We start from the raw sequence: 25449 nt of genomic DNA on the forward strand, positions 1-25449 counted from the left end.
ATACCCCACATGCAGTTGGTTATTTTTGCATCTCAAACACCAGCAGATACTTCAGACCAAACTTCAGCTTATCTCATATGTTTCTTGTACTTTCCCTGGTATTTTTTTTTTTTCACTTCTTTTAAAATGTCTTTGGCTGGACTTCTCCCACTCCGCTCACTGTGCATTTGTATCACCCTGACGCATCCTACCTCCCTGGTTTCCAGTAGTTCTCATGAGGTTTTCAGAGAGGACAAGTTGTATGTGATGCAAAAGGTTTTACTGGACATTTTTCATTCTGGTGCCTCACTGCAAAGTTGGAGAAGAATGTGGAGGGAAAAAACAAGTCTTACTGTGGGAATATAAGTTTTACTGTGGAAAATTCTTATATAATCTGCATTTGCATGGAGGAAAATAGGATCTTTTTTTCCTCTAAGAATTTCTCTTTACCTTTGGTCTACTTCTAGCCTGAATGCATCTGGCCAGGTGAAGCCCTCACATACACTATGCAAATTTACTTGCTTTCTGCTACCTTTTGATAGTGAATAAGAAGAAAATGTTGTTTATTGCCATCTGTTTGAAACCTCTCTACTAGTGGCCCTGCAAATAAGAGAGGATTCTAATTAAAGACAAATGGTTCTTAAAGACAAATGGTTTGTTCTTTAAAAACATAACATTTGAGTCTGCTAATAATGTCATTTACAGTGGCATAAATCAGGAATGACTACCAAAATAGATTTGCACTGGGGTAGCTGGTGCAAGTGAAATTAGTTTAGCAGTCTCTCTTTTCATGTTGATGCTTTTAGATATGGCAAGAGCAAAAAGCATTGCACGAGCAATGTATCAGTCAGGGTTTTTTTCAATTTCTCATGAGGTGTCACCAGTGTTGACAGTTGGAGATTAATATATTGTTTCTCCCTGGGTCTATTGCAGAATGTGAAAATAGCAGTGTGACACTTTCAAATATGACAATCAAGATCTGATTGGGAAAGAGGCTTGAGAAATCAGCACTTCTGGGAAAGCTTCAACAAGAATGTCGTTAAATGAATAAACAGTCTGTTAAGTGAGAACCTAATACTAGCTTAAGCACATGCTAAACTGTAAACAGTAGTATTTCTAGGACCCCAGGAAATGGTGTGACGAGAAAGAACAGAGAAAACTATTCTGCTTTTCTTCTTTGTTTTAGGTTCCTAGTCCAGCTTTTTTCTTTCTTTTAATTGAGCAGAATTAAATGCCTGCTGTTATTTATCAGCTGTCTACCTGTCTGTCTGTCTGTCTATATATCTACCTCCTCATGCAAAGGTCAACTTTATGGAAAGTGGAGGTGTACCTGTGTTGGAAAAGGCCCCCCACTGCTCACGAGGCGGTAGGTCTGCTTCCCCTGCCTACTTCTGGCTGGCAGGGAACAAACAGCTCTGCTCTCAATACCAATTCTTCCTTGACTAATGCTCATACCACATTCCTCTCTTTCTCTCACTTGATTCACAACGGCCCCGGCCCCAAGGGCAATGGAAGTCCTTTGTCACATGCAGTAATATAGCAGTGTAAGGTTTTTACCTGCATAGGTTTGTCATACCAACGATTGGCCCCATTTTTGTGGTAGCCTCCCCCATGTAGCAGTTGCAATGCCATGTTTGTATCATTGAGTTCCACCCCGCTTGGGCTGTCCAGGCACACCAGGCATATGCACCGTTCAATCATGTCAAGAGAGTCGCGGTTAGTAGAGTCTGGGGATAAAACAGTGAGATGTTCACATCCTGTTATCTGTACTGCAGCCCTGCCCAGGGAACCCTGCTGTCTTGGATAGCCTTTAAGATCAGACCCTGACTCTGCAATGAGCTGCTGTCTCTGCAGAGCTCCATCAAGAGCAGAAAGCCTGGGTGCAAGGAAATGTTACACCAAGGAATTTGTGTGTTAACTTTTGCAATATATCTGTGTCTCTTTCATGTGATTCAATAATATCCACTTTCTTGTTCTTCCTTTAATTTCCCAGAGTAATTATTTTACAAAATAGATCCATGTTACTCTTAAAACAAGAAATACTTAATTTATATGTAACAGTTAGAGAAAGGACATGGGGAAAATAGAGTTTCAGAGCTTGTGCTATTGCTGCACTGCTGCAGTATTCCTCTGTGAAACAACAGAGACCATACTGGTTTTGTGCTGTTCTTCCAGAAAAACCTTTTGTGAACAAGGAACTCTGCCCCATCACTGATCATTTCTTGCATTTTAGAGAAATAACCCCTGGACTGTGCATATTGCCGCCTTCTCATGAGGAAGGAAACATCAGTGGATAAGGCTGTAAGATTTCGTTTTTGAACATGGTATTGCCAAAACTGTGGGTTGCCATGTTCCACTTCCCTTCTGTCACTAATGCACTTGTGAATAAATGGTGCTTTTTCTGGCTCTCTGTGCATGCTCCTTTTTCCTATCCTGTCTCTCCTGGTTTTGCAGGTATACTCCAAAGGCTATTTTTACATTGACCTCAGCACTTTTCCCCTTAGTTGTGATGTATTTATGAATTATTTTGTCGCAGTTTCTTTAACTCAGAAATGTTGAGAAGGTAAACATTTGCTGTACTTTTGAGGGCCTGTTTGAGGCATGGGAAATATGTAATTGTGAGCATTTAATATAGCTCTTAATTGAAAGGAGAAAAATGTAGAACCTGTAACAAAGACTTCTTCTATTCAAAGGCATAAGACATCTTTAATTGCTGTTAAATAGTGGTTAAAAAGATCAAAGAAAAAAGTGCTTTCAAACACCAACTTAAAATTCCTTCCATTATTAACAGATCAGCTTTCATCTGTTGGTTTTGCTAGAATTTGGTGAAAATGCTTGTGTTTGAAAATGTAATTAACTAAAGATGTGTATTCAGATTGATCAAAACTACTTTCAAGCCTATGCTAAGTTCAACAAATCTGTATGGAATTTGGGAGATGATTTTAGCTGAAGGAATAGAAAAAATATTTAAAATGAAACAATTCAAATTTGCATTTGAAATATGAAGTCTTTTCAAAATGTGCATGTTTTTAGTTTTTGCAAATATGAAGAGCAGTTCCATCCTCTGAAAAAGCAATGTTTTTCATTTTTGTCTGTGTTTTAAACTAACAAAATACGTACCTCCTAGAAATCAGTAAAATAGGTTAATGGGGAGCTAGAAAAATTAGATACTTGTTATCATCCATACTAATTCTCCAGATGCTGTGCAGTAAAAAAAAGAGTGCAAGTACACAAGAAACCAAAAAGAAGGCAAGAGAAGGAAAGGGAAGTGATAGAGTTGGCTGAGAAAGAAGAAGGGAGCTGCGGACTCTTGCGGGTTATGGTAAGGTACTGTTTGTCTTTGTCCAGTGGCTCCTGCAAGGAAGCATTGGCAGCTGGGAAGCCAAAGCGACAGAAGTGTCCAACTGGCTTCTTGTAGGGCTGAGCAGGGACCCGCTGGAGCAAGCGGTTCATTATCTTCCCTTGACCACAGAAACAGAGGCTGCGACTTACCAGTCCCCAGGAAAGCACCTGGCATTCCTGCCAGTTCCCACAAAGACTTGAGCCTGGAGGATGTAATCGATGGTGCATGTAGATAGGTTGAGCTTTAGAAGCCACCTTCTGTACCAGTGATCTGTATCTCCGTACAACATGTGAAACACTCTCTCTGGGAATTGTATTCAAAAGTTTTCAGGAGCTTTATAAGGGAGAAGAAATGTCCCTGTCTCCTTGGCCATAAAACTCTTTTAGTGTATGCCACTTGCAGGGCTGACAGTAACTGTGGTATTTATTTCATTGATGCTATGGGTACGTCAACACAAATTCTGAAGAGATCCTCAAGAATGGAAATGGCCACATATTCATTGCTGCTGGTACTTGTGGATGGGCATCTTCAAGGAAAAACTGTTTCGATAGTGATTTACAAACTGGTACACTTTGCTCAGCATTCTGCTTTATGTTATTGGATAAATTTAAATATATTTCATTGTGGCTGCTGCCCACACATCCTTGATAGATATGAAGCCCTTATTCTGACATATGGCTTCAGGGTAGCTTGAGTCTACATATTGGAGTGAATAAAATTAAGCTCTGCTAGAAACAGAAAAGTAATGGAAAGATGTCCTTACAGAAAAAAACAAACGTGTCCAGAGAGCTGATCAAACACTGACAAGAATATCATGTAAAGCAGACAATGAACTGCACAAGGACTCGTGAACTTGGGATGAGAAACAAATATTTCCAGAAGGAGTTGAAACAGAGGGAGAAACACCAGAAAAAAACTGAAGTCCTGCAAGATGGTTTTCTTCTTTCTTTCCAGTGCACACAGCTGCATTGAATTGGCAAGTCTGTTTTTGGTTAGTTGCTGTTTTTTAATACCAAAAAATTGAGAAGAAAGCCCTGCGACAAATTCAGATATAGTGTGCCTGGTACGGTACCCCTTATATCAGTAGAAACTGAGTTCCTTACCCAGTTCCTCTATTTAGAAGAATGGATTACTTCTGCAGTTAAAATACTTATAAATCAGTTATGGCTGGGATTGTTACAACTCTTTTGAAATCTTTTCACCTAAAGGACCTATCTTCTACCTATGGATCTATGCAAGCCCATGTATATATCCGCTTCATAACATTTGCAGAGCACTGTATGGGTCTCCTCCTTCCCAAACCGTCCTCTCTTTTCCCCTCCAGTAGGGAACAATTGTAGATTGACTCCTTCCACCTCACATTGCTCCACTAGACCCTTTTCTTTCCCCCTGTTATTGTCACAAGAACATTTCACCGCAGACTTTTTAAAAAGGGTGTGTTAATATTCATGTATCCATGTGGAACAGCATCATACTATATAGAGGACCTCTGCTAATCTGAGTGGTCCAGGATGGGATCCCTACGTAGATTATGGAAGACTCACATCACTTTGCTGTGACGCTTGCTAGTGCAGTATTTGGGTTTTTTTCAGCTGTACAACAGAGTTGGTTTCCTTCTTCATTGAAATGAATATTTCGACAAATGCCAAGTAATCTAGAAACATCCATCATGGAGCTGTTTCTGCTAGTTTTGTCTATTTTTTTTTTCTTTTAAGATGATCTAGGATTACTAATGTGATTTTGCTGCAAGTCTCAAGGCATTCACTGCTTTACTTAAAGGCATGGCCTGAAAATAAATGATTAGGTGTGTATCTCATTTTTCATTAAAATACAGGAATCTGTTTCTCTCCTGTTGTACAAAATAAAAGGGGGAGGGAGCCTAAAAATGAGGCAGTGTCATAATGTACAGGTTTAGAGAGTGAAAAGCAAATAACAGTATTGTTTAAATCTCGTATTTTGTTTTGCTTTCTGCACATTGAGATTGAGAATGACTCATAGAATTAGTGTCAAGTTAGAGAACTTTCCAACTCAAAGTAACTGCTAAGAAAGTGGTATGGTTTAACAGAATGATGGTCTGAAAATATCACTACTCTTTTTGGCATTGGATCTGCTCTGTTGAATTCACTGGCTTACAAAATTGAGTTCACTGACTGCAAATCTGGTATTGTTTGTAACAGCTAGTAATTTTATTGTCCTGTTGTAAGCATGCTGTGATCAAAGGATGAGTTGTTTGTTGTGGGTGGGGAGCAATAAGAATGGATGAAATGATAGGTGCATGAAAGAGTATCCTCTGCAAACATGTAAAAGGAAAGTGCTATTTTCTTTTAACCCAGGTGCAGTATGTACTGTGAGTGGAAATTAAAAGTCAAAAGAGAAATGGATATGAGAACAAAAAAGGAGCAAACAGAAAATGAAGCAAAAGTGTTCATGATTTAAACCAAACATGCTTTTTCTATAGAAGAGGATGATTTTGAACAAACATTCTCTCTTTTTTTCTCTAATGATATTTTCTAAGTCCTTGAATAGAGGTTCTTTGAAGCTGGTGATACTTCCATGGAATTCAATGAATTCCATAGAATACAGTGATCATATCTTTAATGATGATTACTTTTCCACCCCCAAAATAACCTGTGTAGGTATTCTGTATTAAATATCTATTGATTAGAATATGAGCGCATTTCTACTGAGACAAGCCGTTTCATTGCCAGACATTTTGGAGAAATAGTGTCCAGTGCCAATCCAGGAGAATCTGTGGGAGATGAGATTCCTGAACACAAGTAGATTTTAGCACTGATGAATTACATCAAACCTGACAGCTCCTGAATATCTGATTTCCCTATTCAAAGAGTGGATCCCATTGCTTTAGGGGAGGTTAGCTACAAGGTTCCTCCAAGTCAACTCTCTTACAAAGGCAATGTTTCTGAGTGCTTTTAACTGTGTGAAAGTACAATGTACCAGAATTCATCAGTACAAATATTAAATTGTTTAGGAGTGTCATCTGCTGCAAACTGCATTGGGTTGGCAGCTTGTCATTTTACTGGAATAATCATAATATTTTCTCAGTTAACTTCCTTTGAAGATACTGCTGTATAAACTGATTAGCATGAGGAAAGTGCTATGGGATATGTGCTGTGCAGTTCTTCAAACATGCGGATTTTAGGAAAGCCAGAGAATCTTCTGGTTTATGCCTTGCAGTATCTTTAATCAGTGGAAGGTTTAATACACACTCACTATTTATAGACTATGCAGCCTTGTAGAAGAGGTAATATTATATTCAGTGTCTACTGTTAAACTGTAATAATGGCCAGAACTGGATATGTATGAAGTATTTATAAAGTCATTATAAGCACAGATAAATTTGAATAAGAAAAGGGAAGAACTTCCTTGGGATGCTAAAAATATTTTGAGATTATTGACAGCTCATGTTTATTCCAAGGCATTGGTAAAACAGCAGTATTTTCTATAGCATTGCTGAGTTTGGGATAAAGAGATGAGTTAACATTTTTCAGAGAGGAAAAATTAATACCTAGGTCATCTAAAATGGCATAAAAGAGGGAATTTACATCACTGAGCTTCAAAGTGAAATATATAAGATGTGAAGTGATAGAGGATAAAAATCCCACTCGTTATCATCAACTGTCTCAAAGTCAAGCATCCAAGACAGCTAAATGCTGCCTGTTGTCAAAAGAGAGAGGTAGCTATCCCTGGATAATGATGGGTTTCACATTTCTTAGATACTCGCTTATGGTTTGGATGAATCAATTTTTGTCTTTCTCCATTTACTACAGAGAGTACACAACTAGCTTCAATAGATGCTTAACTTTTAGATATCTTAGATGAGATGAAAAATATCTGATAGTTGCTAAAAGCTAAGAGTATGCATCGTTCCCATTGGTACATAATGGATATGAAGAAAGAGACAAATCACAAAATCTGATGTAATGTAATTTATGTGATGAAAAACAGAGAATGAAGCAAGAGGTAGTTACATGACATAACACTTAAACATATACAGCCAACGGGTCAAACTATATCTGTTGCTTCTCTGGTAAGCTACATCTGAACACTTACAGATATTGAGTTTCCTCCTGCTAGAAAAATTAAGCAGTGAGGCTGCACTTTCAGTCATATATTTGCTGTAAGGCTCACTGCCAGCGAAAAAAGGCAATGATGGTGAGGAGGAAGAGGAGGAAGAAGATGAAGAAGAGAAAGCTGGGATTACTGCTGCTAACCTTTCATAAGGATCGTCCTGGCCTGTGCCCATTCTGTTCTTCCATCTGTTGTCAGTAGGCCAATTGGAGGCAACATTTCCTCTTCATTCTCTGCCATTTTGGCTATCTTTCGTAACTGAGTAAAAAGGTCTCCCTCACTGAGACGACGGAAATTAATGACAACATCCAAAACAAAAAACTGCAAAGAAACAATAGAAGTCAGAAGAACAGTCACAAACGGGCAGAATGGGACCCTCACTAGTCCAACATCTTGCCTTAGCCTGGATGTTTTTGAGGTGCTGAAGTCCTGCCTGGAGAGCCAGGCCTGAGGGCAGTGGAGAACAAAAACACTGGGACTGGCTCAGGGCTCACCCCCACTGGATTTTTACACCAGTGGAACTCCAGTGGCTGTAGAGGATTTACATGGGGTATCAGAGTCATATAAAGCATGTTATTTGAATAAGATTTAAAACACCTGAGGAGATAAAATCAGGAAGCATGTAAATAATTTCCATGGTATTGTTCGTTTAAAAATAACCTAGAAAATTCTCACTGAGGTGAAGAAGAGGACTTTGTGGAAAAGGGACTCACCAGAATCTGTTTCTTCTTCAAAGGGGGTCTGTAGGCACTGCTCAGGCAGTGCTGCAAGTAGTAGAGTCATATACACGTACTCTGCCTAGCCAATATGCTCTGCTGCTTGGCAGCATTAATTTGTCTGGTCAGATTCCCCCTCTAATGCTTCAGCATTTCTGCCTGTACCTGTGTGAACTTGTCCAGACATAGCTTAGGGACCCCTGCAAGGGATGGTGCTATACATGCCATGTATTGTATGCCAATACTTAACTGTCAAGAGATTAACATTTCCAGCAAATACACTCTGATACAATTTTTTTTCCTCTCTGGTTTCCTCTCTGTTTAATAAACATTTTTGTTTGAATGAGAAAGCAGATGAATTCTGCCACATTCCTCCTTTCTGCATCAGTGTACTCAGAACATAATGTGGGCTAAGGACAAAAATGCTGCAGAAGCATCTTTTGGAAATATTGACAGTGAATCATTGGTAAGAACCAAATAAGGCTCCAGTGAGCTCATATGTAGCATGCTAATTGTGTTCCTGAGCAGTGATTGGATTAGGCTGTTCTTGAGTGATTTAAGCCAACTAAGAAATATAGGGAGGTATAAGAAAAGAGCACCCATTTACCTGATTGTTACAAGCAACAATGATATGCTCAGGTTCTGGCATTACACTGCTTTTCTGGGCCACAAGAGTGTCTTTGGTATGTCCTGGAAGACGATAGGAAGAAAAGAGTCCATAGTATTGCTTCATACAGAGAGGATGACCAGACAGCTGTCCACGAGCAAAATCAACAGGTAAAGCATGGCTGGAGAGAGAGAAGGAGAAAAACAAAACCAGAGGAAAAGAGGGGAGAGAGACAGAAAGGAAAAGAAATCTAATCTGTCCTTTGTTCTGTTACAATTAGATTAGGTATAACACAAATTGAATAATAAAACAAGATTACAGTTATAAGGGAAATAGATGAATTCCCATACCAAAGTTAAATACATCATTCCTGGCAGCCTCATGCATATTCATTAAGCAATTGCATTATCATCTAGTGGAAATGGAAAGAATAGCAGGTCATGAACTGCTCTGCAATGTGAGTGAGAAGCCTGCCTAGAAGGGACCCCAGAAACTTGGCAGGATGGAAATTAGCAGAACAACTGGAAAAGATGTAGCACTTAGGAAAAAGTGCTGATGAAATTCAGCACAAATCACAGAAGACTTGCACTGCCCAGGATGGTTAGAGTGGAGGGTCTCCTCTCTGGGACCCGAGGATCATGCCTGATGGATGGGAACAGCCTGGACAATACAAAGATCTTTTCCTTTTTTCCAAACAGCTCCACTTAGGTGCTAATCCTTCCTTAGATCTACGGGAAAGTGCGTGCAGAAAACCTGATCTCTTTTATTGGAAGCCAGGTGGAAACAATACCCCCTAAAAGGCCTCTTCAGTGATCAGGAAAAGGAGAAGTGTTATCACAATTATGATTACGGGTTATAAAATATCCTGCTGACATTGCAGCAGGAAATAATGCACCTGTCACTTGGGAGAGGCTGCAGGGACTACAGATGGAAGAAGATCTTGTGGTGAAGTTTTCCTTCAGTAAAAGAGGACTAAGCTTCCAGCCTACCAGAGATGGGCAGGGGCAAAGAGACACACCAGGAGGGTTACTGTGAAACAGCTGATACAGGGTAATGTTTTAGGTTAGGTTATATTGTCAGAAGTTCTAAAACAGGGATATTTACTCAGTTGCTGGCCCTGTGAAACTCTGTGTATCACTTCATTTTACAGTTGCTCAATTTTTTGTTCCTCATCAACAAAATAGGGCTGTTAGTGTTTCCTTTCTCCCACGTTTTACGTAATGCAGATATCCTCTTATATTCAACACATTGTTTAGCACATGGGTCTCAGATCATGATTGGGAAACATTGCTACAGGAGTGGTAAAGATCGTCTATGATGATCAGAAATAGTGATTTAGCAGGATGGATTTAGATAAGACAATTTGTGATTACAGCAGTCAAGGAATGGGTTATTAACTCTAGTGGGACCCCCAAAATTGGCAGTGATTAGTAGCTGCATGTCTAAGTTCTTACGACTCTTATGTGAACAATTTAGGCTTTGTTTGGAATACTTAGTCCTGGCAACTATATGGAGTATCTGCACAGTTAAAGTTTTGGGTTGGAATTTTGTGCGTGCTGCATGTTGAATGATCCAAGAGAAGCTAGGAGTACAATAACTGTTAGAAGACTTTAACAGTGATGTAAGGAATTGAAAATGTAATTATGATGAGGAAACAGAAGGGGTCATAAGCAAACGTTAATAACAATATGAGCACACTGCAGTGAGGAGTTAAATGACTACTGATCTAAGGCAGACAAACCTGATCAGAGGAGTCTTTGGATCTAGACGAGTGAGGTCAAAATAATAAGAATTTAAATTATCCTTTGGTTAAGCAATGTGGTTTCTTATCTCAGATGCTGTCATATAAAGATGCAGTGAACTACATTAGTATGCAATAGCACATCACAACATGTTGGTGATGGTCTATGCAGTTCCATGGCATTTCTTGGACAAAAGCACATGTTCTTGAATAAGTACCTCTTCTATACTTTCTGAGTAGCTGCCAGACTTTGAACTGAAAAGTTGAACAGCCCCTTCTGATTTCTTTTATCTAATTCATAGATGGTAAAAGCTATGTTATTTAATATGGATTTTGCCTTCCTCATCCAAGTAAGTGTTGGCTATAGCAAATGATGTAGGTCTCTTGTATTTCTAGATGGGAAAATGACCCCTCCTCCACTACGGTGCAGTTCTGTCGTGCCTAACTCTCCACTGTTTTTATTTTTCAGACAACAGTGATTTCAGCAGTAATTTTGGAAAATAATAAGTGTAGCTTCTTAGATGCTGTTATGAGCTACGTTATGCAGGCCCTAAAGAATGATGGAGTCATCCCCCCGCCCCCTTTATGCCCAGAAAGAGAATAATCAACTTTTTTTTTTTTATTAGCCACTGAACCAGACTGCCTGTGATGAGGCTTCTTCCTTCTGGTGGGATGTCATATTCTTTTTCTCTGGGGTGGGGAGCTAGTACTCAAAACGTAGGGTGCAATACCTGTGAGGGAGGGCCCCATCCTGGCAGTTCTCAGGTACCTGGGGCATTGGCAGGCTGTGTTACAACACATTTTTTGGGGCCAAGGAGCACAGACTTCTTGGTGTATTCTCAATAGATTTGTCAGTCAAATTGTGTTTGTACTTTGGGCTGAACAGTACATTTGAAAATGATGACTACCACACATCAAAAAAGATCCTTTTCTGACCCGCTAGATTGCAGTAATAAAGCAGAAAGCACGTGAAAAACTGCTGAAGCAGCCATGCTGGAGCCCCATCCCTTCCAAATGTTGGAGCAGTCCAATGCAGCCTGACTTTGGGCATGTCAGAGCACCTCTGAATCAGAAGCCTTGCTGAAACTCAAACAGCAGCTCTCCTTCCAAGCTACTTACGTGTCCACTAAAGCTTTATAGTCTTGCACTCCCGAAATGAGATTAGCAGCAAACCTGCAAGCAGAAGATAGAAGTGACATCATTTTTTTGTCATTCAGCAACATTGGTCTGTTTCTGAGAGAGAGAGGAGAGCCTGAGTGATTGATTATACAGCATAAGGAGAGAAAGTCTTCAGACTTGGCAAGAAGAGCCCCCTTCACCCCCCTGCCCAAAACCAAAATTAATTTATGTCAAGAGAAATATGAAATCCTAGAAATGATCCTAGCAAATGGTTAAACAAAACTACCACAGGAGAAAGCCTGAAAGCAGTTATTTAGAGAATGGGAGCAGAGTCTGAATATTTAATAGGATCCTTAACATGGGTTTCAATATCAACACTCATAAGCTGTCCAATTTATTAGAGTACTTCCTGTCCTAAGCAGATATTCTTTCTGCAGGGCTGTGGACAGGTGTATTATTTCCTGACACTGCCCATTTGCGCTGTGTCTGAATGGGAGGCTCTGAGAAAAATGTTTCCTTGTTATAGTATGCACATTAGAAAATGCAAAGCAGAGGTTTTTAGAAAGCCGTGTGCACAATAAATTTAGTCAGTAATGAATAGAAGCATTTATAGTTATGTTTAAAGTAAAGTAAAAAGATCCATTGGCTGTCTGTGCAAAATGTTAAAATGACACATATCGGCTTCAAGGTTTTGGCTGTTTTATAATAGCATAAATTCATATGCAGTTAATTCTTTCAGTAATGAGCAGCTGGAGAGTGCTAAAAGCAAAGAGAAAATTGCACTATATGCAGGTAGATTTGATCTGGTTTACTGCTTAAAAGGAGAAAATGTTTTGGCAAAGGCTGAAAAATGGAATCCTTTTTTAAGGGTGTCCGGAGAGGTATATTATGTACTTGGCTCCTTGTTTATCTTTTTGCTTTTTAAATGATTGTAACCACCCATAACAGTTCAAAGTAAAAAGGTCAACCCAGGGGCTGGGAAGAAGGGGTCTGATGAAAGTCATGTTGCTGGGGAGGAATGATTTCCAAATTCTCATTCTTACCCGCCCTGTTGTTTCTGGTGCCCTTTTGGGCACCCAAAAGAGACAATTCAATGCTAGTGTGATCTTTTTGGTTTGCAGGGTGGGTAGGAGTCATAGCGATGGCATGTTAAAGATTGTTTTTCTTTAAACAACGTGCCAGGAATTTGCATTTCTTTTTCCCAGCAAGAAATGGTTTACTTGAATTATACAATGAATTGCTTTGCAAATATTCCTTTAAAAATGATAAATAAGTTGGCATTTATTTTTTCTAATGCAATAAATGTAATAGTAATGACACTTTTATTTCTGAATCTCAGTATAAGCAACTCCAGAAACATTGCCCTCAGCCAGCAGACCTACTAGGGAATCATTTAATGGTAACAGCCCTTGTTTTTTAATGAAAGTTGATTGTCTCTTTGCCAAAGCAATGTATTTAAAATATCCTTTCATTTAGCAAAAGCTGCAAAGTCTTAGTACATTACCTCAGCTGGTCATTTACATCCTTGAAATACTGACGAGCAAAAATAATTGCTGGGCTAGAATTGACTGGAAGAGCTAGCCGGTTGTTGAGGTACATGTCATCCAGCCAGTAGTTAAACACCTGAGGGAAGGGGACAGAAAATCTTAGAGCCACAAACAACAAGCAGAAAGGCAGTCTGTGGGGGGGGAAGTGCTTGGTGCAGCCTGTGTCAGACCTGGGCTCTGATTAATGGAGCCACTGAGCTTTTTCAGTCTGGGCTTTCTGACCTGAGCTGAAATCAGCTGCAATTCCATAATCCTATTTTTCAATCAATGGCAATTTACATTGTGTTCCATTAAGAATGAAACAACTCCCATAATACGGTGGTTTTAATAATTTTTTATTTGTTTCTCTCTACAATGAAAAAATCTTTGAGTACAACATGCTAACTACTGACTCCTGAATAGCGTTATTCAGGATATATTCAAGAGATATATTCAAGAGGTGGATAGAATTTTACTAGTGGTGGCTTTCCTCGTGGGGCTACAAATATTTGTCAATAATGCTAAGATGCTCTGTTGTTAGCTCTCAAATACAGCTACAGTGTAGCTGAACACAGAGTGAGAAAAGAATTTCCTAAGCCCAGTGGCTTGGTCCTGCAGATACAGGCATGTGGATAGGGTCTCTGGAGAATCCACTTTTGTGTCCATTGGTGCAAATGCAAATTACTGATGCTTAACCCAGGCAGACACACATTAAATTTCTAACCATTTTTTTTGAAAACATAGAGGTATGGTAAAAGTATTTCTTTATGTCTGAGTGGAGTTTGAAAAATCATTATGTGGAAAATGGAGAAGTTCTTAAAAAGATCAAATGATCTGTCTGAGTTTAGCAGGTAAGCTTTGCATATAGTAACTATAAACAACAACCAAATTATGCAAAAATAATTATGAATGCATGCATCTGTTGAAAAAGTTTTCCTCTGAGGTATTTCACTGCTGTTAGAACAGATGCTTCCCCCACATTCTCTGGAGTCTTCAAGAGAACAGGCTAGAGCTGTATTCTTGATGAGTTAAATTCCGAATTATAACATTTATAGTTTATCTTAAGAAGCAGGTGTTTAATTTTAATGACCAGAGTTTGAAGTTGAGATGTTTCAGAAAACCCTTATACATGCTTCCTCTATGATTTTTATGCTGTAAGCAGTTAAACGTACATTTCTCTCTTGGTAGTGGTAATCAGGAGCTCTATTTTATTTAAGAAATGTTTAATTTAGTCACCAAAACCATGAAGTTCTATGACCTGAATAACAAAAACAGATTGGGTGGTATTTAGTAGGCTCTCAGACTGCAGCAGCAAGTAGTTCATAAAATAAGCACTGCTTTTAAAATAAAAGCTATCCAAGCACTGTAGACTTTTTTTCTGACTATGGCAAAAATTTGATTGCTTGAGGTTTCTTACGGATCACACCACTGGAGAGTTAAGGGAGAGCTATGCTTCACTGACGTCAGTAGCAAGCCTGCAAGAGTTCAGTGAATCCACGAAACCACTCGGTGTGTCTCTTCCTCGCTGGGACAGGAGGACTTCAATAAAAGCAGTGTTTCCAGCTTTCAGCTGCCGTATTCTAACATGGTCAATACAGGCAGGATGGATTGTGACCGGAATGATCAGATTTATTTTGTCTACAGATATTTAATTTTCCTGTCTTGGGAAGCAGAAATCTGGCCTTTTTTGAAGGCTGAGCTCTCAGCATGGACTATGCTATATATTTTATATATAGTATATGTATGTTTTTTATATAGCATATTATATATATAGTATATAGCATATATATATATATTCTGCAAAGAGAATACTTTTGGGAAACTATATAGTATACTGTGACAGTGAATGGCAAATGATAGTCTTATTTTAGAAAAATAGTTCCTACCTTAAAATATTCTATTCCAAAATAATTTTACTGGATCAGAGATTTGGCTAGATGTGTATGCAGAGCACTTTTTATAGCCCTATCAGAATGCATTTTTTGTTTCAAAAAAAAATCAGAATCTTGTGATTTAAGGGACAATCTGGAATTACATCCAAACAATATAATACAGTGCTTCTTCCAGATGAGCTGTAAGCTTATCAGATAAGCTCAGACTGAGTCTGAGATGCATGAATTCCCTCATTTATCTCAACGAGTTGTTGACCTGACTTAATAATGATGTGGATTTTGACATTGTTTTCAAATTCTGGCCTAATAAGTATGAAATATTCATTCCCTTAGGTAGAATCTGATGTGACCCCTGTTTTACAGTGACCCATTGAAAAATCACTGCAGAAAGCAGTGATCACATATAGAACATCACAAATAGTTTGTAAATGAGCATCCTCCAACACAAGTGGTTATTTTTCTAATCTGCATTTGCTTACCCAGTTTGCTGTCTTTTCCCTTCTTTCCTCGAGGATTTGCTGCAAGGATTCCCCTAGGCCTCCTGCAATTCCAAATTGCTCCACGATGACCTTGGTCTTTCTAAATTGCTCCTCTGGCACCAAGTGTTTCATGCAATGTAGGTACATGTGTAAGGTCTGTTGCAGTGGTGGGACTGGAAGTTTTGGCACTGTCTAATCATAAAAAAAAAAACAGATTAGTAAATAATTCTACCTGTTCCCAAAATGTTGTAGTTTTTTTTTTCTTTAGATAGGCAGATGGAATATTATGAATACAATATTTTGGAGTAATATATTGGTTCAGATTGGGTGCTGATTTTGAGAGCTGCATGTCAGGGCCAATGTGCATAAAAATGGATGTCTTGGAGGAAACCAAAGTCTATCTAGCCCAGCAGTCTTTGACAGCAGCCAGTAATAGATACTTAGGGAAACAGCAGAGGAATCAAGGCAGGTTCAGAGCTGGTTTCCACTCCCCAGGGCAAGGGCAAGGGCAAGGGGGAAGTGCTTTGAACAAAAATTGAGGAATGGGCTGTCTCTGAGCTCAAATTCCTCTGAGCTCAAATTCCAGCTCTACCTTTTGACATCCATGGAAAAGGCAGTGCTGCGTTACATTTTCCTGTTTGGACACCAAAGATCACAGATACTCATAAAAAGTGTTGTAGGATTAAGTACCTGTTATTAATGAAGATGCAAATCCAGTTTAGCTTGTAATGCATCTTAGATCTCAGAAATGAAAAGTTGGTTACTTTGCAGTTTCAGGTATGTTTAGTCAAGACATATCTCTTCTGTTACTGATTTCTTGGTCAGTGGAAATAGATGTGCCAAAAAGTATTTCTTGTTGATACCTTGTTTTGACCCTATCTTTCTGGGTAGGCTTGCTGTTAATTTCCTGGCTCTGCTAAGGACAAAAGCTTTAAACCCAAGGGATTTAGATGACTAACTTTAGGTATACACACCCGGTATCTTTTAAATGAGCTTGCAAATGAATCCTGTGTGATAGTCTGATAGTTCTGCACTGTTAAGAAATAATTATATGCTATCTCTGGCTATGTAGTAATGCATCTGTCGTAGTATAATGGTATTTCACTTACTGGAATTCGTCACAGGATGTTAGGAGGTTGAGTAAATGTATTCAGATATGAGAAGTACTAACATTAGATCAAAGTTCCTGGTTTTAAACTGCTGCAAAATAATTAATGTTCCCTGAAATAAAGAAATTAGCTCTGGAACAGAGCTTGTTTTACAAGTAACTTTTAAATTAATTTACATTAAATTTACAGCATTAGTCTTACTGTCAGCTGTCAAAAGTAATTTATCTTCAATCATTTTTGTCTTCTTTTTTTTTCTTTTCCCAGAAACAGTCACTTACTGTCTCATTTTCACTGCATGTTTCTTTCTCCTTCTTCTGCATGGGCTTTTCTAGGACAGGCATTCCTGCATTTCTTTTGTTATCTTTTGTTGAGGACAGAAATTGAAGCCACTCGGGGGCACTTATAGAGCCTCACGCCTCGGTTCTGGAAAAAGAAAAGATTTAAAGTCCAGTCAGTACCCATTATTTATAATCAAAATGTACATGGGGAATATTCCCTGCGCAAGCATACACAGAAGCTTCAGAATGCAAAACTGAAGAGAAATAGAAGTATTGCTTTCAAAACTACTGAACTAAGCCCTGTGGAGATTACTCTGACATTCTGTTTGTCTTATTTTGCTATAAATTTCTTTATCCAGAACTATCTGATGCACATAAATGGTCCCTTCTCAACATGGTTTATTTTGTCACTCTAATTTGCTTTGCAATGTATCTTGCTGTGATCTGCACATGGATTTGTGTTACTACTGTTCATTAGCTGGAGGAAGGAGGTGACTTTTCTCTGGATATACTAATGTCAACACAGGTCATAGTAAGGCTGCAGTTATCTGTCTAAGGTTCTTATATGCCCTCCCTTTACCATTTTATCTGAGAGCACCAGTCCTTCAATGTATTTATCATTGCACAGTTCCACGGACACAGTGAAATGCTATTATCTCTGCTTTAAAGGTGTGGGAGCTACAGAATGGAGGCTTGATGGAGACGTGCCTTCCCCCACGCATGCTAGAAGCTGGCGGGTGCAGGTGCTTGTGGGGCCCGGGCCCCGGCGGCTCCGCGAGCTGCTCCGGCAGGTGGGCTGGCTGGCTGCAGCTGGGCGGACAGCAGGGCTATTGGGAGAGCTGGTATGCACTGTGCTTCAGCTGCTTCGCAAAGCAGGCTTTCCAAATGGCAGAGACCTATCCAGGGAGACTGCTTAGCCTGCCAAAAGTCACAGAAGTTGTCTGTGACAGAGCAAATAATTCCACTTGTGTCTCCTAGGTACTGTGCTTATCCTTGTTTTCACCTCTACAGATGCCTCTTATTCCTTTTTTGTACAAGAATAAGCTGTACTGGCACACATATTTCTTCTGGTATGATAGTGCCCACATCAAGAAATTGTCCTTCAATTATGGTGGTACAGTTAAAGCAGAATAACTTCTATGTGTGCAGACAGATCAGGTTTTTTTTAATTGCTTTGCACTGTGGATATGCAAAATATAAAAGTAAATATCTATTGACTAAGTAGAAAAGAATGTTGTATTTCCTTTATGAAACCCTTGGGACTATAAATGCAGGGCCCTTGAATTATTTCTACAATGCTTTTAAAAATGATTTGTATGAAAATGTATGGTGTATGAAAGTGAGATGAACAGTTCTGGTTAGAGCTGGGCAGGGAGGGTTGTGCGTTATTCCTTTCCCAAGGAACCACCTTGGCTATTTCAGTCTTTTGGACTCGGCACAGCTTTGTGAATAGGTACATGGTCACTGAATATCCTGTGTTGTTCCTGTCCTGTTCCTGTCCTGAACTGCTGCCAGTGGTGCCATGTGTTGTGAAGTAGATTGTATAAGGTTGAGAGATGTCCCCAGGGCACTGCAATGAGCCAAATACCAAACTCGTGTTGATCTGTCGTCTGCTCAGGATTTCAACACAGGTGAGAGACTATTTCCCTTGCTGAAAGGCCACATTAACCCGCTGTGTTGCTCAGCTCCCTCTCGTGTACTACACAGATCTCATCACATATCAGTGAATTCCTAACAACACAGATTCAAAGCACTTCAAATAATGGACATGTCCTGTAACTCGTAGAAGACGGTGGCTTGCCAAGTTGTTTAGGTGCTAGCCTCAGCTCCTGACCTGTGTTCAAATACAGAGAAGCCATTTTGTCTTCAGGGTCCCTAAAGCCTTTTTCCCCTAAAGGAATAATCTTGCTTGGTATTCTTTTCACTGGGGCTTTTGTTCTTACCTTATTTCTTATTTCCTTATTCTTATTTCCTTCTTTCCTTCCTTCCTTTCTTCCTTCCCTCCTTCCTTCTTTCTTTCCTTCCTTCCTTACATTTTTTGTCATATGCAATAATTATCACATTAACTGGAAGTCCGTATTGGCTCTGTTTCTCTGGGAAATGTTATTAATAACAGCCCCACATATCTGTAAAATCAGTACAAAGAGAGTTTGGTGGTAGTGTCAGCCTAAACTGTACTTGTCTCTGTCATGGGGATAAACTGAAGCTTTGTCTCTTGTTCAAGCACTGTCAACTTAGCACCATGCCCAATCCTAAATTTTCTTAATATTGGACAGGGGAAAAACTGACACAAGAGAAAATCCTGGAGAAATTCAAGATGACTTCAAAGTTGCTCGCTCAGATAGCTGCGAGGTGCATTGTCAAAGTTATTAGGCCAAAAAAAATTAATCCTAGCTGCTTTTATTTACAGCTGGCTTAGCTGGCGGGCTGTGGTGAGCAGCTTAGCGGGGTGGCTGTACGTCGCTGCAGGCAAGGGAGCCGGGTGGCCTCCCCGCAGCTCAAAGCGGCAGCAGAAATCCACAACAAAAGGGACTGATCTCTCCTGCAGCAGGCCACAGAAAAGGACTGACACAACGAGCCCCCGTGCTTATATTTGAGTTCTCCATACATTCTGGGCTCGGGAGGCAACTTGCAATATATAATGTCATTGCAGCATTACGCTTAGCCCCCATCTATTCATTCTCATTCTCGATGTTATCAGGAAAATATGCTTAAAGTTATCAGGAAGATGTGCTTGAAGTGCGCGCTGCTACGGCCTTTTACATTATTCGGGAAGCGGAGCCGCCTTAGCGCCTCATGTGAACTCCGTGCCGGCGGCGGGAGCAGCACGGCTCGCCGGGGAGCGCTCGGCTCCGCCTGCGACCGGCTTTCTCGCCCCGACGCGTTCCCACGCGTTAGCGCCGGGGCAGCCGCTTCCCTCCAGGGCGACCCTCGCAGCGGGACCGCGGGAGGCAGCAACGGGGCGGGAGGGACAAGGGTCGCCACCCCGCCCCGCGCCGCTCCAGCTCCCGCTCCCGCTCCCTGCGCGTCGGGGCTCCCGGCTTTTTGCCGCGCCCGGGGGTGCGGGCGGCGGAGACCGAGGAGAGCCGCGCCGGCGGGGCGCCCGGGGGTGCGGGCGGCGGAGCCGGGGCCGAGGAGAGCCGCGCCGGCGGGGCGCCCGGGGGTGCGGGCGGCGGGGCCGGGGCCGAGGAGAGCCGCGCCGCCGGGGCGCCCGGGGGTGCGGGCGGCGGAGCCGGGGCCGAGGAGAGCCGCGCCGGCGGGGCGCCCGGGGGTGCGGGCGGCGGGGCCGGGGCCGAGGAGAGCCGCGCCGGCGGGGCGCCCGGGGGTGCGGGCGGCGGGGCCGGGGCCGAGGAGAGCCGCGCCGCCGGGGCGCCCGGGGGTGCGGGCGGCGGAGCCGGGGCCGAGGAGAGCCGCGCCGGCGGGGCGCCCGGGGGTGCGGGCGGCGGGGCCGGGGCCGAGGAGAGCCGCGCCGCCGGGGCGCCCGGGGGTGCGGGCGGCGGAGCCGGGGCCGAGGAGAGCCGCGCCGCCGGGGCGCCCGGGGGTGCGGGCGGCGGAGCCGGGGCCGAGGAGAGCCGCGCCGGCGGGGCGCCCGGGGGTGCGGGCGGCGGGGCCGGGGCCGAGGAGAGCCGCGCCGGCGGGGCGCCCGGGGGTGCGGGCGGCGGGGCCGGGGCCGAGGAGAGCCGCGCCGCCGGGGCGCCCGGGGTCGCGGGGAGGCGGCGGTCGCGCAGCCGCCCGCCCGCCCGCCCTTACCTGCGGGGCGAGGCGCTCCTGGACCGGGTCCGCGGCTCCCGGCGGCGTCCCGGCGGCTCTGTCCAAGGTACCGCGGCCGCCGCCTCCGTCCCCGGCCAAGCGCCCTCTGGGGCGGGGGCGTGCGGAGCGCGGCTCGTCCCCCCGCCGCCGCCGCCTGGCTCCTCCCCGCCCCGCCGCCCGGCGCCGCCCGGCCCGGCCCGGCCCGCCCCGGTGTGCGTGCAACAGGCGCTGCCGCCCTGCCGCCGCGCCCGCGGGCAGGGGGCCCCGCGCCAGCCGCCCGCCTTGCAGTGCCCCGTTCGCTTGTGACTAATCGCAAAACTGCTGCTAAGTCGCTCTGTGCCGGCTGTGTCCCAGAACGGACGGGCGGAGCCGGGCAGAGCCCGGGCACTCCGCGCGTCCCTTTCACCGCAGGTCGGGGTTAGCCGCTGCCTCTCGGGCAGCCCGGCGGCGCCGGGGCTGGGGGCCCCCAGGAAGGCGAGGTGCTAAGCTGTCGGTGACCATCTTAGCCCAAGCTCGGGCAAATGCCAGGGATTACCTTCCGTGCCAATCTGTGTCACAGCGGGACACCTGCGGCTCCTGGAAGCTGCTCCTGCACCGCGATCGAAAAGGGCGCACAGCCCTGCCCGCGGGCTGCCTGCCGTCCCGCCGGCCGCGGCCGCGGCGGTCCCGGGCTCCGCGGCAGCGGTCCGGGGAGCGGCGGCAGCGGCGGCAGCGGTCCCGGACTCCGCGGCAGCGATCCGGGGAGCGGCAGGAGGGGTCGGGAGCGGCGGCCGCGGCCGCGGCGGCAGCGGTCCCGGGCTCCGCGGCAGCGATCCGGGGAGCGGCGGGAGGGGTCGGGAGCGGCGGCCGCGGCCGCGGCGGCAGCGGTCCCGGGCTCCGCGGGCGGCGGCGGAGCGGGCGCCCCGCACAGACCCGCCGCTCGAATAGCGCGGCCAGGGGAAATGCCGGCGGCCCCCTGGACACGGCGGACAGCCGCTGCTGCCGCGCTCCTGGTCATCGCAAGGAGCGGCTGGGTTTCAGGCAAACGGGATTCAGCTCTTACCCGCATTCGTTATTGCTTTTCTTTTGCTAAGCCCGCCGTGCCATTTCTTAGTGGCCTTTTCATTAGTTTTGTACCCTTTGAGCAGCGATTCGAGTGTCCCCGAAAGCGACTATAACAACGCGAGGTCAGTCAGTCCGTCGCAGTTAAATGGGATTGATGAACGATTTCTCTGTTCCTCCTTCGCGGCGCGCATTTCCCTAGAGAACTGGTGGAAACAGTTTAATAGTTGCTGTTGCCGTTTGTATCTTTTTTCCACTTGCGAAAATAAGTAGTTTAATTATTTTCCTAATGAGGTGGGAATTTAAATAAACGGTTTTATTTTATATCAAGGGAAACTTCCAGAGCAAAACATGCGCTGTGGTTCCAATCTGTGGTTTGATCAAGGTTTCCGCTTTTTGTAAAGGTTTGAATGAAGCACCTCACCCATCTTTTCTTTGTTTTGTTTAATCCCTATCGGCTATATTGTGGTGAACACTGTGATTGGGGCAGCATTAAGGACCAGAAAGGCGTTTTGCCAGTATTTCAGATCTACTTGCTGGAAATGTAATTTCTGGAATATGTGAAAATTTAAATTCGCGATTGAAAAGTATGAAAATATGAGGTATCATCAAGACGCCGTTTTAGGTGATCGATAGTGTGTTTGCAGTGCCATGTTGTTTGCTCATATTTGTTAACATAGGTTTCAAAGAATAATAATAAAAAAAACATTTCGTATTCGGGTTTTCTCTTGAGTGATTTTGGTAAATGATGAGGTTGGGGTTATGAGGAATTCTTACCATATGGGTTACACTGAGCACAACAATCTCCCTCCCTAAAGCAACTCACATCAATGAAACAAAGACAATCGATCCCCTTCAATTCCATTTATTCAGATCATATTATTCTTGTAGTTTGGACTTCAACATAATACAGCATATTGCACTTACCGGAGAGCAGCACAAGAGAAAAAAATGAGTACAGTGCTTCAGTTTATTCCCAAAGAACAATAAGACATTGTGATAGTTGTTGCTCTTCTTAAATATATGAAACCAACTGAAAATCTAAGTATATGTACACAAGATTTATTAAGTCCCTGAATATGCCATTTGAAATTTATTACACAGACTTTTTTGCTTTTCTTATATTTTTACAGAGATATACAGTATGTCACACACAGTTTGAGCTCAAGAAAACTTTGCACAATTAGACCCCAGCTATGAGGTTGGGTTTTGTTTTTGGTTTTTTTTTGGAAGGACCATCACAGATTTATGCCAATGATCACTCAGATAATCTTCTTTGGGATTGAGTCCTTGGCCCCCACCCACCTTGCCAGAATGACGAAGGAAATACAGATTAAAAATAAGTCTAGAAGAAGAAAGCCATTACATCATGACAAAGGTTAAAATGTATATATTGCATGTTGGTACATAAACGTATGGCAATAATGCTTTCATCCCCCTTTCCCTCCCTTCCACATGCCACTTCTTGTTACTGGGGGCTGGGCAGCTCGGAGTAACCTAACTGTATTCATAGTCTGAACAGTCCTCCTCAGACGCCCCTGCCAGGTCTCTGTGGTAAGAGTCCACATTGTTCTCCTCCGTTTCACCCGCTGGATGGAGGCTTTTGCCCTTGCCTTTGCGCTCCTCCATTTTAATGGTGTCATAGAGTCCTTTAGGTGCTTCTTCCAGGAGGATGTTCCTCTCCGAGTGAGAGGGTTTCATTTGGCAGACATTTTTGAGGAAGAGGAGAACAGGGGCATAAAGCACATTGGCGAGACCCATTCCCAGGTTCAGCTGCACGAAACCCATGGTGTGCACGATCTGGCCGGCCACGATGGGCCCCAGGGCATACGCCACGGAGTAGGAGATGTCTGCGATGGCATAGATGCTGCCATAGACGGACACGTGGCGCACATCCACCAGGAAGGCCAGGGTGGGCAGCAGGGCCGTGTCCACCAGGGCGATCCCGAAGCAGATGCCGCAGAGGGGGACAACGACCTGCCCGAAATTCCTACAGGCTGGCACCACGCAGGAGCTGGCGCCGATGATGGCCATGCCGAGGGCCCCGTAAAACCACTGGAGGTGGGGGTACTTGGCGGCCAGCCTGACGGTGACGTAGACGCCCAGCACGTGGGGGAAGAAGGCGGGCAGCCAGGTGAGGCCCATCTCCCACTCCGTGGCCCCCATGGACTCCTTCATCCAGTTGGCGATGGTGGGCTCCAGGAAGGCGAGGGGGATGTTGCAGGTGGTGAGGGCGCCGGCCACCACGGCGATGTAGGGGTCGGCCATGAGGCGGTGGATGGGGGTGCCGACGGGCATGTTGGCCCGCGCCCCGCCGGCGCAGGGCGGCACCAGGGCGAGCAGCAGCAGCCCGTCGAGGAGGCAGACGCAGGCCAGCACCAGGAAGGGCACCCGCTTGCCGGCGAACTGGTAGAGGACGCCGCCGAAGGGGGGCGCCGCCAGGCTGCCGAAGGAGATGAAGGCCAGCGCCGTGCCCAGGGCGCGGCTGCGCGCCGGCTCCTCGGCGTAGCGGTCGGCGATCATGGCGATGCCGGCCGTGTCGGCGAAGGCCGAGCCCAGCCCCTGCAGGCTGCGCGCCGCGAACAGCGTCGCGTAGTTCTCCGCGAAGGCGAAGGTGGCGGTGGAGAGGAACATGACGGCGAGGCCGATGAGCAGCGGCACGTCGTAGCCCACGCGGTCGATGAAGGTGCCGCTGAGGGGGTTCACCAGCAGCTGCAGGATGGCCTTGGAGGCGAAGAGCACCCCGATCTGCACGTCCTCGTTGCCCGCCGCCGCCGCCGCCGCCGCCGGGTACCGCGCGAAGAGCCGGCTCCGGTTGCCGCCGCCGCCGCCGCTCTCGTTGCCCCCCGCCGGGGGCGCGGGCGCGGCGCCCCCCCCGCCGCGCATCGCCGCGATGTAGTCGGGGATGATGGGCACGATGACCATGTAGAGCATGTTGTCCAGCAGCAGCGCCACGCACACGATGACCAGCAGCAGCCGCCGCTGCCGCCGCGCGTCCTGCATCGCCGTGCCCAGCCGCCGCCGCCGCTCGCCCACGGCGTCCGAGAGCCGCGCCACGGCGGCCCGCGCCCGCCCCGCGTCCCCCGCGCCCGCCATCGCCGCCTCAGCGCCGCCGCCCCGCCGCCCGCATGGGGCACGGCGGGGGCGGCCCCGCCGCCGCCTCCCCCGCCGCCGCCGGAGCGAGAGCCGCCCGCGCCCGCCGCTCACCTCCCGGCGGCCGCCAGCCCTCGCCGCCGCTCTGAGGCGGATCCGAGGGGCCGGCCCTCCATCATGACACTAATAAGCGCCGCGGAGAGAAACCCCACCCGCCCCCCACGCACCGCGCCGGCCCCGCTCCCTCCCTCCCTCCGCCCTCCCTCCCTCCCTCCCTCCCTCCGCGCCCCCCGGGCGGCCCCGCCGCCGCCTCCGCGCCCCGCCCCGCCCCGCCCCGCGCGGGGGTAACGCGGCGGCGGGCGCCCGAACCGGGCCGCCTGGGGGGCTGCCGGGCCCTGCCCCGGCGGGCGGTGGGGGCCGCCGGCAGCCCGCGCCCCCCGACGGCGCGGCCGCCCGCAGCCCCCGGGGCGGCCCTCGCAGCGTGGCGGCCGCCCCCGCCGCCCCCCGCGCTCCGTCGTTTCCCGCCGGCCCGGGGAGCGCGGGGGCAGCGGCCCCGGGGGCGCCCGCCGCAGCCTGCGCGCAGCGCTGCCTGGCCCGGGACGGGCGGTGCGGGGCCGCGCTCGCCGCCGGCAGCGGCAGCGGCAGCGCCGCGGCGCTTCCTGACACGGAGGTCGGTAGCGGGCGATG

General features: G+C 45.8%; 2 protein-coding genes across 2 annotated transcripts in view; both read right to left on the reverse strand.

Annotated features, from left to right (window-relative positions):
* Positions 1-20716, reverse strand: part of CHAT (choline O-acetyltransferase) — a 34434-nt gene extending 13718 nt beyond the window's left edge. The window contains exons 1-8 of the mRNA XM_067299507.1: positions 20629-20716; positions 16879-17023; positions 15492-15683; positions 13099-13217; positions 11595-11648; positions 8735-8915; positions 7555-7732; positions 1537-1706 (exon numbers count right to left, since the gene is read on the reverse strand). Coding sequence (XP_067155608.1) covers positions 1537-1706; positions 7555-7732; positions 8735-8915; positions 11595-11648; positions 13099-13217; positions 15492-15683; positions 16879-16941 — 957 coding nt within the window. The 5' untranslated portion in view covers positions 16942-17023; positions 20629-20716. The remainder of the gene's footprint in view (positions 1-1536; positions 1707-7554; positions 7733-8734; positions 8916-11594; positions 11649-13098; positions 13218-15491; positions 15684-16878; positions 17024-20628) is intronic.
* A 1808-nt stretch (positions 20717-22524) lies between these two features.
* Positions 22525-24765, reverse strand: SLC18A3 (solute carrier family 18 member A3). The gene has a single exon (XM_067299508.1). The coding sequence runs from the start codon at positions 24763-24765 to the stop codon at positions 23167-23169; it is 1599 nt and encodes a 532-aa protein (XP_067155609.1). The 3' UTR covers positions 22525-23166.
* Positions 24766-25449: the final 684 nt, after the last annotated feature.

Source organism: Apteryx mantelli, chromosome 7 (assembly GCF_036417845.1).
Source record: "Apteryx mantelli isolate bAptMan1 chromosome 7, bAptMan1.hap1, whole genome shotgun sequence".
Classification (NCBI taxonomy): Eukaryota; Metazoa; Chordata; class Aves; order Apterygiformes; family Apterygidae; genus Apteryx; species Apteryx mantelli.